This window comes from Oryctolagus cuniculus, chromosome 5 (genome assembly GCF_964237555.1).
Source record: "Oryctolagus cuniculus chromosome 5, mOryCun1.1, whole genome shotgun sequence".
In the NCBI taxonomy this organism is placed as follows: domain Eukaryota; kingdom Metazoa; phylum Chordata; class Mammalia; order Lagomorpha; family Leporidae; genus Oryctolagus; species Oryctolagus cuniculus.
In genome coordinates, this window is record NC_091436.1 from 88451041 (window position 1) to 88464630 (window position 13590).

Below are 13590 nucleotides of genomic sequence, written 5' to 3' on the forward strand. Positions count from 1 at the left end.
AGGCATACACATTCTTTTCATAAGTGCATGGAAATTCCTCTAGGATAGATCATATGCTATGCCATAAAGCAAGTCTCAGCAAATTAAGAAAAAAAAAAAAAACTGAAATCATTCCATGCATCATTTCTGACCTCAATGGAATGAAACTAGAAATTCACAACTTAAGAATCTCTAGAAAATATGCAAACACATTGAGATCGAACATCACACTCCTGAAAGAACATGGGTCATAAGAAATCAAAAGGGATCAAAAGGGATCAAATCAAAAGGGATCAAAACTTATGGGATAAAGCAAAAGCAGTGTCAACTGGGAAGTTTATGGCAATTAGTGCCTACATCAAGAAATTGGAGGGGCCGGCGCTGTGGTGCAGTGCAGTGGGTGCACCCACATGGGAGACCTGGAAGAAGCTCCTGGCTCCTGGCTTCAGATCGGCACAGCTCCGGCCATTGCAGCCATCTGGGGAGTGAACCAGCGGATGGAAGACCTCTCTCTCTGTCTCTACCTCTCTCTGTAACTGTCTTTCAAATAAATAAAATAAATATTTTTTTTTAAAGGAAATTGGAAATGCATCAAACAAATGAGCTATCACTGCATCTCAAGGACCTAGAAAAATAACAAGTCAAACCCAAAATTAGTAGGAGGAAATAAATAACTAGGAAAAGAAATATAAATAAAATTGAAACAAAAAATACAAAAGATAAGTAAAATTAAGAGCTTTTTTTTTCAATAAATAAAAAATTACTAAACCATCAGCCCAACTAATCAAAAAAAAAAAAGTAGGAGAATACCCAAATCAATAAATCAGAGATGAAAAAGGAGTGATATCAACAGATACAACAGAAATAAAAACAACCATCAGGAATGCCTACAAAGAGCAGTATGTCAACAAACTGGAAAATCTAGAAGAATTGAGATTCCTGGACACATACAATATATTAAAACTGATTCACAAAGACACAGACAACCTAAACACACCCAATAACCAAGACAGAGATTAAATCAGTAAAAAGGACCCTCCCAACAAAGGAAAGCCCAGGACTGAATGGCTTGTCTGCTGAATTCTATCAAACTTTTAAAGAAAAACTAATTCTTCTCAAACTATTTAAAACAAGTGAAAGCATGGACTCCTCCAAAATTCCTTCTATGAGTCCAGCATCACCTGAATTTGAAAATACCCAGAACCAGACAAGGATGCCCACTATCACCATTACTATTCAATATAGTCCTGGAAGTATAATCCAGAGCTATTAGGGAAGAAAAAGAAACCAAAAAGATACAAATTGAAAAGGAGGAAATCAAATTATCCATATTTGCAAATGATATGATTCTATGTAGAGAGAAACCAAAAGACTCCATTAAGAGACTATTGGAACACATAAAAGAGTTTGGTAAAGTGACAGGATATAAAATCAACACACAAAGAACTTGCAATATTAGTCCCACTTACAATAGCTACAAAAAATGTAAATATCTTGGAATAAATTCAACCAAGGAGGGAAATATGTCTACCATTAAAATTATAAAGCATTAAGGAAAGAAATAGACAAAAAATAAATGGAATAATCTTTCATCTCATGGATTGGAAGAATTAATGCTATTAAAATAACCATACTATTGAAACCAATTTAGATTTAATGAGATCCCAATCAAAATAGCAAGGACATGCTTCTCAGATCTGGAAAAACTGAAATGATGCTAAAATTTGTATGGAAACACAAGAGACCCAAAATAGCTAAAGCAACCTTACACAACAAAAACAAAGCCAGAGGCATCAGAATACCAGATTTCAAGACATACTACAGGGCAGTCATAATCAAGTAGCCTAGTATTAGCACAAAAATAGACATGAAGACCTTTGGAACAGTACAGAAACCATGGAATTCAATCCACATATATACAATAAACTAATCTTTGACAAAGGAGCTAAAATTATATCCCTGGATAAAGGAGTCTCTTCAACAAATGGTACTGGGAAAACTGGATCTCCACATGCAGAAATATGAAACAAGAACCCCTAATTTACACCTTACAGAAAAAGCAACACTAAATGGATCAAGGATATAAATCTACAACCTGATACCATGAAATTAACAGAGGAGAACACTGGGGAAAATCTGCAAGACACTAGCCTAGGGAAAGAATTCTTGGAACAGACCCCAGAAGCACAGGGAATAAAGGGAAAAATAGACAAATGGGATTACATCAAGCTAAGAAGCTTCTGTGCAGCAAAGGATACACTGAACAAAGTCAAGAGGTAACCAACAGAATGTGAAAAAAATATTTTCAAAGTATGCAACTGATAAAGGATTAAAACCCAGAATCTATAAAGAGCTCAAGAAACTCAACAACAAAACAAACAATCCAGTTAAGAAATGGAGAAAGGACCTGAACAGGCATTTTTAAAAAGAGGAAATTTAAATGGACAACAAACTCATGAAAAACTACTCAGGATCACTAGCCATCAGGGAAATACAAATCAAAACCATAATGACATTTCCCCTACCCCAGTTAGAATGGCTCTCATACAGAAATTAAAAAAAAAAAAAAAAAAAAAAAAAAAAAAAAAAAAGGCTGGTGAGGATGTAGAGGAAAAGGTGCCCTAATCCACTGTTCGTGGGAATGTAAACTGGAACAGTCACTGTGGAAGACACCAAGGAAATTCCTCAGAATTCTGAAAATAGATCTACCATATGACCCAGCCATCCCAGTCCTGGGGATTTCCCAAATAAAATGAAGTCAGCATATGAAAGAGTTGTATGTGCCCACATGTTTATTGCAACTCAATTCACAATAGCTTAAAGATATAGTATCAAGCCAGATACCCATCAACCAATAACTAGATAAAGAAAATGTGGTACATATACACTATGGAATAATACTCAGCCTTAAAAAAAGAATAAAATCCTGTCTTTTGCAACAAAATGCAACTGGAAATGATTATTCTTAATGAAATAAGCCAGTCCCAAAAAGACAAATTATCATGTTTTCCCTGATCTGTGGTAACTAATAGAGTACTAAAAAATGTAGCATATATGAGCAACATTGAGATTTTGAGATTTGATATTTTGTTTACATCCGTGTCTTTACTATTGAGGAACAGTGGGGTTTTTTTGTTATTATTTGTTGGATTCTTTGCTTGGTGGAGTGCTAATCTTATCATTATAAAATAATCTGAAAGTATTTCATTGTAAAAATTAAAAGGAAGAATACAAAAGTAAAAATGGATGGTGGGAGTGTGGGCAGGAGAGAGGGTTTTACTATGCTCCTAAATCTGTATATATAAAATACATGAAACTTATTTTTCTTAAATATATTAAAAGAAAAAAATTTAAAAAGAAGCAGAGCAGCTAGGATTTGAACCAGTGCTCATATATGGGATACTAGTCCTGCAACCAGTAGCTTAACCCATTGCACCACAACGCCCACCCCAGTAACCATTATTTAGTACTTACTATATTATATCCAGTTACCGTATTAAGAACTTTACAAGCTTAAGAATTACTATGTATGCCTTTTTATAGGTGAGTGTACTAAAGCCTAAAAATGTTAAGTAGCTGGCCCTCAAACACCCAGCAAATGATTTTAAGATGATTGTTAAGTGGCAGAGCTGGGATTCAACCTCCATTTGGCAGCTTCTAGAATGCATACCCATATTCACAACACATAGGAGTGATAAGGCCAACCAGATGCACCAGTCAGGTCTCTTCCTATCTGAACAATCCTACTTTTCCAGCCATTCTTCCTGCCGCCCCCAGGTAAGTAGTCTCTCTACTCAAACCAACTTAACCTTCTGAATGCCTGGACCCTTAATGCTTCTGCTCATTCTCTCTCTCTCTTTCCTCTCCACCTCTTCTGTCATGTAACATTTTAGTCATCCTTCATTTGGGAAGTAAACCAGCAGATGGACGGTCTCTTTCTCTCTCTCTGTAAATCTGTCTTTCAAATAAAGGAATTAATCTTCTAAAAACCACTTATTTATTTTTTTATTTCTCATATGAATGTTTATGATATTCTGAGTCATAGTTTAGTTATTAGTATATGCAGTTGTTCCACCAGCAGACACTGTGGTCTTTGAAAGCACAGACTATTTTATTCATCTCTGTAATAAAGTGGGCATTTAGTAATTCCAAATTATTTATCTGTATTTTTTTTTAAAGTAGGTTTCTGAATCCTGCCCTGTTACCACATCATACAACTTGACAAATGTCCAACAAAATACAGAGCATATGTTTGCAATGATTATGCATATAACCTATGTGGCAGACAGGAGATTAATTCTGGAGGGCCCCAGGAGTAGACATCCCACAGAGTTTCTTTTCATAAAAGCAAAAACCATGTGGAATAAAGGATCCATGCCAAATTATGAGAGCTATTCCACATCCATTATGATTGGGGAGACAAGGGAATCAAATGAATCCTCAGCTGAAAGTCACAGGGCAGATGCTACGAATTATTACATGTGCTGATTTGAATTAAATGACAGCTCAAAAGGCAACTCCATGCTGCATTTCAACGGTGCTTAGTAGTTGGTATTCCATATTTAACAATTAATAACATTCCTGAGAAATTCTTGGCAAACTGGCTATTATAGCTCTAGACGATTAGTTCTGAGATAAAAATCAAGAAAATAAAGATATATAGATTAGTCAATTTAAAAAACGAAAATACAAAAGCATGATCTACTTTCTATTCCATGTACATGTCCTGAGGCTCTAGTATGCAAAGAACTGGGTAAGACCTGTATGAAATCAACAGACAAAATCTGAGTCTTCAAGAAACCTGTAATTCATGTGAGAAAATCTAGTTCTATTAAGGAGGCTATACAACAAATTCCTTCCTACTGAGACTGAAGAGTTTATGACTCCAATCATTCAAAAGTATTATACAGCAATCTACGCTGATACTTCTAAAATAACAGTGTCAAGACAGGAGGACACAGTGTAGCTCTTAATCTTTTTTTCCTAAAAATTACTTGATATCCAAACCATACTAGATCTTAACTATAATTTTAAGTTTTGCTTGAGCCTTAAAAGAGTAAGTTTAAATGTGAACTTTAAAATTTTATCAAAGGTGAGAAAGGTTAACTAGAAAAGTATTTTTCTGAACTATTAAAGCTAGAAATATACTTAAATTTAATTAATATATGGCATAGAAATTATTTTTAATGCCTTTATTTATTTTCTGTGATGAATCTGATAATTAAAACAAAAATAAAGGGGCTGGCATGTGGAGTAGCTGGTTGAGATATCACCTGCAACACTGGCATCCCATATGAATCCTAGCTGCCCACTTCTGATACAGCTTCCCGCTCATGTGCCTGGGAAAGCAGAGGAAGATGGTGCAAGTATCTGGGCCACTGTCATCCATGTGGGAGACCCAGATGGCGTTCCAGGCTCCTGGCTTCAGCCTAGCCAAGCACTGGATGTTGTGGCCATTTGGGGAGTGAAATAGTGGATGGAAGATCTTTCTCTATGCATCCCTCCCTCTCTCTGTAACTTTGCCTTTCCAATAAATGAATAAATCTTTTAAAGAAGAAAATTAAAAGAAAGCTGAAAGATATAAAATTATCTAGAAAACATCAAATTCAATCATACAGCAAACAACAAAAACAAGGGGTTTAAGACAGTCATATTATAAATTCATCCGGAAGCCCAACAGTAGCTGTATTCAATCACATATTTTAAAGCATCACTTTAGAGTTAAATCATATTAACATCAATTTCAAATAACATGGTCACTACCATTGTTTTTCTGTCACCCAAGGTTCAACTATTAGTCTGACCTTATTTATGCTTTAGTCTCTCCTTTTTGTTTTGTTGCCTTTTGGTCACCGTATTGATTTTTTACTAACTTGCCCAGTGTAGAGAATGAAGATTGAACCTTACAATAAGAAGACCATTGTTTATTAATTATTATACATCATAAAACTACTGGTCCAAGAAGAGGTTGAGCCTTAATGTCCCAAATAAGATTATGGTATCAATCTTGTGAATGTATCCATATTATGAGTTATTGGCAAAAAACACGGATTGCTGGCTGTATTTTACTTCTATGTTCATATCTAACACTAGCATAATCCTGGCTCCCAATCCTTCACCACATGAAGATTAAAGGCTTTGTTACTTTTAAAGGTTGTAGCAAGTAATTAAATTGCAGGTTTATATGAATGAGAAGAAATGAGAAATAAGTCAATTTCTTTTTATGAGAGATCTCCATTTCACCTTGTTGGGTATTCTATTTCCTATCACACTCCTACTTACCTTATTCCTTCTTCTGTAAATGGTGTTGGTCCACAAATGCAGATGAGAACTTTGGATTTGTCTAAACTTGCTTTCAAGAAATCAGAAAGAAGAGCTGGTGAAATGTGTCCCTGTTTGCCATTCCAATCAGAAGTGGGTGCTGAGAGAACAAATTCAACATCAAATCTAGAGAAAAGAAACAAATTTAAAAAATGTGTTATTTTAAGCATACTACCATATTTCAAGTTTAGTAAAACATTCCTCTCCCCATAAAAAGAGTAATTTAAATATAAAGATTGGTATATCTGCTAAAAAAAATCACTAAAGTTAATTATAAGTACATATTTGACAAAAACATACAGGTAAATCCATTATTTACCGAGTACTGACTTAGCTATAGTTATGTAAAGCAATTTGGCTTTTATTGAACTCATTAGAAAGAGAGCTCCAAGAGATGTCAAACAACTTATTTCCACTAACAATCTGCTCATATAAATCACAGGAAAGAGCAACTACCAATGATAAGTGCATTTCAATCTCCGTTCCAAATCTCTCCAATGATTTGCAGATTCTTATGAGCAATTTGACTAACAAGGTTATCTGACATTTTAGGCAATCAAGGCCCTTCAAACTTAACTTAGGATATCTCTGCCCCACACCTGACATTATCTCTGTGAATGGCACCATTATCAACCTGGTTGCACAAGCCAGAAATGAGGGGTTTATGTTGGGAACCTCTCTCTGCCTAGCTCTCTGCATTCAATTTGGAGTCCTTGCTCTTGACTGTCTTCTCTCAGCTGGCCATTCTCTTTCTGCTTTCTGTAAGGCTTCTCCACCACCCTGCACTCTGTACTCTATGCCCCTTCAGTCCTGAGCTAAGCATCATTTCTATAGGGAAGCACCACAGTTGTAAATGTGCAGTCACCAAGATGACCATTTTATTGTCTACTTTCCACATGAGACCATGTCTGCTTTGGCTATCACCGTATGCCTAGTGGCCAACACATAGGAGGCACTCAAATAGTTTATAACTAAATAGATGAAAGCAAAAGAAAGGGTATAGAATTAAAATGAGGACGAACAACATCAAACCAAGTCTCACAGTGTAATGACAGAACATTTTTTCTCACAGGCTTAGTAATCTTGTCAAGTAAATTGCTAGTGAAAAGCCACAGTAAATTCAAAATTCAATGTTATACTAGCTCTGATAGCTCCATTTTAGCAAACACAATTAACTCTTTTTTTTTTTTTTAAAGATTTATTTATTTATTTGAGAGAGTTAACACAGATAGAGAGAGGAGAGGAGAGGCAGAGAGAGAGAGAGAGAGAGAGAGAGAGAGAAGTCTTCCATCCCCTGGGTCATTCTCCAAATGGCTGCAATGGCTGGAGCTGGGCCGATCTGAAGCCAGGAGCCAGGAGATCCTTCTAGGTCTCCCATGTGGGTGCAGGGGCTCAAGGACTTGGGCCATCTTCTACTGCTTTTCCAGGCCATAGCAGAGAGCTAGATCAGAAATGGAGCAGCTGAGTCTTGAACCAGTGCCCATATGGGATGCTGGCACTGCAGGTGGCGGTTTTACCTGCTACGCTACAGCGCCAGCTCCTTACAATTAATTCTTCAAATTTTCAACAGCATCAGATCAACTGCTTTTCTCCATGTTCCAGTGAGTTAACTGATACATTGTCTGATAGCAGTAGGAATTGATCACACATTAATGTAAATCTTCAGAGAAAACTGAAGTGTATGTTTCACTTGTGAAGGGAGAATCAAGTATGAGGACAGAAACAAGATGTGGCAGGTGCAGCTGTGCACCCTCTTCCCCACCCACACTGTGCCCCACCTGGGTTAAGCTCCCTAAGAACTTACAAGCCTGACACAATAGCACAGACCAAATAAGAGCAGCAGCCAAGGGTCATGCACACAGACCCCAGCCCTACATCACCTATCAGACTTCTAATATTCTGTAATTTTATAGTCAATATTTACAGAATTATGTTTTATGTCTTACTTCTGATGTTCCCATTTATAGCAGCAATCACCGTATACAAAACAGCTTCCCTGAATACTGTCTTATACTAGCATATTTTTTTTCTTTCTAGCGCTTAGAATTAAGATAGTTTCAGATGATTTCAGAATGCGGTATTTGCTTAGTGCTCCATGAGATCAGAGTCCTTGTCTGCCTTCTTCAATACTATATCTAGGCCGGCGCCACGGCTCACTAGGCTAATCCTCTGCCTTGCGGCACCGGCACACCGGGTTCTAGTCCCGGTCGGGGCGCCGGGTTCTGTCCCGGTTGCCCCTCTTCCAGGCCAGCTCTCTGCTGTGGCCAGGGAGTGCAGTGGAGGATGGCCAAAGTCCTTGGGTCCTGCACCCCATGGGAGACCAGGAGAAGTACCTGGCTCCTGCCATTGGATAGGCGCGGTGCGCTGGCCGCAGAGCGCCAGCCGCAGCGGCCATTGGAGGGTGAACCAACGGCAAAGGAAGACCTTTCTCTCTGTCTCTCTCTCTCACTGTCCACGCTGCCTGTCAAATAAATAAATAAATAAATAAAAATACTAGATCCAGGCATGAGTCAGTGTTAAGTGCACAAAAATACCAGTTGAATGAATAAAGGAATTTATTTACAAAGAAAGCATATTGGCTAAAATAAAATTTGTGCTTAGAAGAACAAAGCAAAGTGCTGGCATCTATGAAATTACATGTAAAAATATACATAAATTCTTAAGTGCATTTTCTGGGAAAATGGTCCCTAATCTTTCATTAGATTATCAAATGAGTCCTCAAAACAGCTTATAAACCATTGTCTAAAGAAATTTCCAATTATACAAAAACATTTGTACAAAAGACTGAAAATGCCCCACTAAATTATAAAATAAGAGATGGTTGCTCAAGGCCCTAATTCCAATGAGCCTATTACTGGAATAAACTTGTAAGATATATAAATCAATTTGAATTATAATTTGAAGTAAATAATTATTCATAATTTATTTTTAGAATGCTTAAAAACAAGCATATCAATGGCATTTTCTGGAGGCATAATCTATGGAATGACGATAAATAACTGAGATTCTTACATAAATGATACAAATTTCTCATGCATTTTGCATTAATTCACATAATGGTTCCTTGACTATAAATTCAGGCACTCAGTGGAGAAAGCAAACAAGCACCTGGATACAATCTCAGGAACTGAAAAGAGAGGCTGCTCTCCTGTTCATTTTCTTCTCCCTGGAGAAGAGAGTTCAAACTGGAGCAGGAGCAAGCCCATAGTAAGACTTCAGAATTCTTTAATGAAGCACTTCTAACAGCATATCAAGACGATGCCTATGGAATCTTCTCTCCTGGATTTTTGGAATGAAAGCTAATTTACTGTCTGAGACAATTAACACCTTTGAGATGTTGGAGGCCTGTGTGGGTATATTTAGTAAATACCCTGAAATTCCTCTTTGCTTTATGAGTTCAAAAATACCAGCAGGACCAGGACTATTAAAAAGGTAATGGCTGGTGCTGCGGCTCACTAGGCTAACCCTCTGCCTTGCGGTGCCGGCACACCAGGTTCTAGTCCCGGTCGGGGCACCAGATTCTGTCCCGGTTGCCCCTCTTCCAGGCCAGCTCTCTGCTGTGGCTCTGGAAGGCAGTGGAGGATGGCCCAAGTGCTTGGGCCCTACGCCCGCATGGAAGACCAGGAGAAGCACCTGGCTCCCGGCTTTGGATCAGCGCGGTGCGCCGGCCGCAGCATGCCAGCCGCAGCGGCCATTGGAGGGTGAACCAACGGTAAAGGAAGACCTTTCTTTCTGTCTCTCTCTCTGTCTACTCTGCCTGTCAAAAAAATAAAAATAAAAATAAAAATTAAAAAAAGGTAATGAATTTAGATAATCCATAAAACACAAAGCAACATTAAAAGAGAGAGACAGAGATGGAGAGAGAAAAGACTTGCTTCTAATGAATGTCTATGTGATTTAAAATGTTAATCAAAGTAAATAAGCCTGTCAAAAAAGAAACTTTGAAGTAGACCGATAATAATCTGAAAAGTCTTAAAATATAAGTGTATTTTTTACAGTCTAAATCATATGCAGAGCCCAGAGATCCAACAATCTAAACCCTCTCCTAAAACCTACCTCCTGCATACTTCTCACTCATGTGGTCATGTGCCTACTTCTCTATTTTTACTGCCAAAATTCAAGATTAAATCCTTATATACCACTTAGTTACTACAATAATTGCCTTGTTCTAATCTTTTAGTCTCCCTAAAAACCTAGATCAAATTTTGCACCTTCTTTGCTTAAAAAGCTTCAATGGTTCCTCACTCCCCACAGATGAGCAATTTAGAGTACTTGAGGTCCTAGAGGTGCATGGGTTTTTCTGGTTAAAAAAAATAGTAATAAGCCAGCACCGTGGCTCACTTGGCTAATCCTCCGCCTGCAACGCCGGCACCCTGGGTTCTAGTCCCAGTTTGTGCGCTGGATTCTGTCTTGGTTGCTCCTCTTCCAGTCTAGCTCTCTGCTGTGGCCCAGGAAGGCAGTGGAGGATGGCTCAAGTGCTTGGGCCCTGCACCCCCATGGAAGACCAGGAAGGAGCATCTGGCTCCTGGCTTCAGACTGGCACAGCGCGCCAGCTGTAGAGGCCATTTGGGGGGTGAACCAACAGAAGGAAGACCTTTCTCTCTGTTTCTCTCTCTCTCTCTAACTCTGCCTGTCCAAAAAAAAAAAAAAAAAAATAGTAAGAACCACAGGAAAACTTGCTATTTGCTTACAAGAAAAATGTCTCACAAAACAAACACCCAAGGGTAAAATTAAATAAAATATACATATTATGGAAATGTTTTTCCAAATGAATCTGATGAAACCTTAGCTATTAGTTATTTCATGAAAAAAAGGCTAACATCAGATAAGTTTGAGATACACTGGGTTAAAATTAGTTAAATATGATTTCTTCAACATTTCTGAAAGACTTAAATATATTTAGAAGAAATCTTCTAAGAAAGCAATGTGGTATATATTATTTTTCAAACTTACTTAATCATAGAATCCTTTGCGAGAACACATGAACATTTCAAGGAACAATGTATTCTAAAAAACACTCCATTTAAGGAATATCTGGCAAGAACAGAAAATAGAATGGCGGTCTAGATTTGGGGCCTACATATCTGTGTGTAGATAGGCTGGGATCTTTCCCCTTTGTGAGAGGGCTGAGGGCACACCATTCCATTTACTTATGCTTCTGCAATCATTGGCTTTTGCTATTTTAAATGGAAACAACACATTGCCAATCCCAGCGCTGACCCCAGAACAAATAAACAGTCATTGTCTATAGATTCTGTCAGCACTAAAATGAGATTGGTGGCACAGAACTGCTGGGCTTTGTCATGTTCATCTACTAAAAACACTAAGACACAAACTACATTCAAGGTCTCTCACCAACTGATTTCAGCCTACCCTGTTTCTTTGACTGTAAAACAAGGACTGACATAAGGTTTAATGGTTTTATTTTTATAGTTATTTCACAGTGTTCTCCTTCACACACTATGTTTATTTCAACAAAACTGGATTCTGCTCTGTCACTAAAACACTAAGATATCCTCCTGGACTTCATGTTTTTACAAATGTAATCTCACTAGCAAAATTTCTTTTCCTGTTCATAGAAATGTTAGTTATTTCCCCATGCACAGCTCAAAAAGCCCTTCTTCCAAAAAGTTCTGATATCCTACCTTCTCAAAAATGGAACTGCTCTTTCATTCTCCCTAGACTTCTAGGACAAGTTATATGTTCTGCTCAAGGCACAGACTCTACAGTTACTCAAGTACATCAGAACTTCACCACTAGGGTGGTCCCACTGTTTGGCATGTCTTTCTCCACCACAATCACACAGATGCTTAAAGAGTTGCAAATGATCTGAACCCATTCTCTCCTTACAGCAATCTTTTTCTTTCTTTTTTTCTTTTCCCTTATGTGCTAACCACTACCCTTCCCACCTGTTCTAACGGGAAAAAAAATGACATCAACAATATTAAGTATATGGAGGTGGTGGTAGCAGCTGAGGAGTAGTTTACCTCTTAGAGGCTATATAACAAAATGTATAAACATCCTTAGGACACTAGGACGCAGTGACTCCTCTGAAGAATTTTATCCAGAATAATTACAGAGGCAAAGAACACTGTGAGGGGTGGTTAAGTACAATATGGTATGACTGAGTACAATGTAGTTATTAAAAATTATGGTACATGCTGTTTTAAACCAGCAATCTGGCATTTTTGGGCCAAATACTTCTTTTTTGTAGGGGGCTATCTTCTGCATTGTACGATGTTTAGCAGCATTTCTGGCCCATGAACTTGGTGTCAGTAACACCTCCTCCCTCAGTTTTGACAATGTTTCCAGACAAAAATGCCACCAAAGCAGTGGACATGTTTCATGTTGAGAATCACTGGCTGATAATATTCTTTACATAGAATATAATAGACTAAGTAGAAAGATTCTTCACATAGAGTACATATAAAACACTAACATGAGGTTATAAAACCATGTAGTACAAAAAGAACATGTAGTTATAAGAAGTAGCCATTTGGCCCAGCAGTTAAGATGCTGGTTGGGACCCCTGCATCCTATCCCAAGTTCCAGCTCTGCTCCTCATTTCTGCTAATGTACAACTGGCAGGTACCAGATAATGGCTCAAGAGACCCTGATTGAGCTTCTAGCTCCTGGATTTGGCCTGGGTATTTGGGGAAGTGAACTAGTAGATGGGAGCTCTCTCTGTGTATGTCTGCATCATAAATAAAATAAACTTTTTTGAAGTATAACAAGCATGAGTAGATTGTTTTGAAAATACAAAAGTTGTACATGTGCACATGTGTATATAAATGTAAGCAAACAGATCACAATGTTAGTAACTGTTCTCTGGGTGACAGGATTATGGAAGATTTTCTTCCTCATAATTTTTCTATATAAATATGTATTAATTTTATAAACAAAAGGAGAAATCAATGTAAACATTTTAGCTCTATTAATATAGTTTTACCACCTCCCCAAATGACTGAAAAGGAGGGAAAATATTTGTTTATATTATTACAGAACACTGTCCAGAAGTTAACCTCGTTGACAAACTGAAACAGTACATTATATTTATGGGAAAAGGTAGACCAATGTATAAGACTAGATCAACTGAACCTTATAACACTGCTCACATATTTGAGAGAAGAGTAATCGAAATTTAATTTGAATTTTCAGTTTTATAAACTAATTAGCTTGATTAACTACTTGCACATAGTATTTACCTACTGTTTGTGCGGGCCAGCCACACCAGTCAAACGGAACCTGAAGGAGGGAGTGGGAAGGAAAAGAGGGACAAGGGTGCAGAGA

General features: G+C 37.6%; 1 protein-coding gene across 6 annotated transcripts in view; it reads right to left on the reverse strand.

The window, feature by feature from the left end:
• CYB5R4 (cytochrome b5 reductase 4) overlaps window positions 1-13590 on the reverse strand; it is a 183825-nt gene that overhangs the window by 75690 nt on the left and 94545 nt on the right. For all 6 annotated transcript variants that reach the window (XM_008263160.4, XM_008263159.4, XM_070073824.1 and 3 more), the window contains one exon: window positions 6262-6426. In XM_008263160.4, the coding sequence (XP_008261382.1) occupies window positions 6262-6426 (165 nt within the window). The remainder of the gene's footprint in view (window positions 1-6261; window positions 6427-13590) is intronic.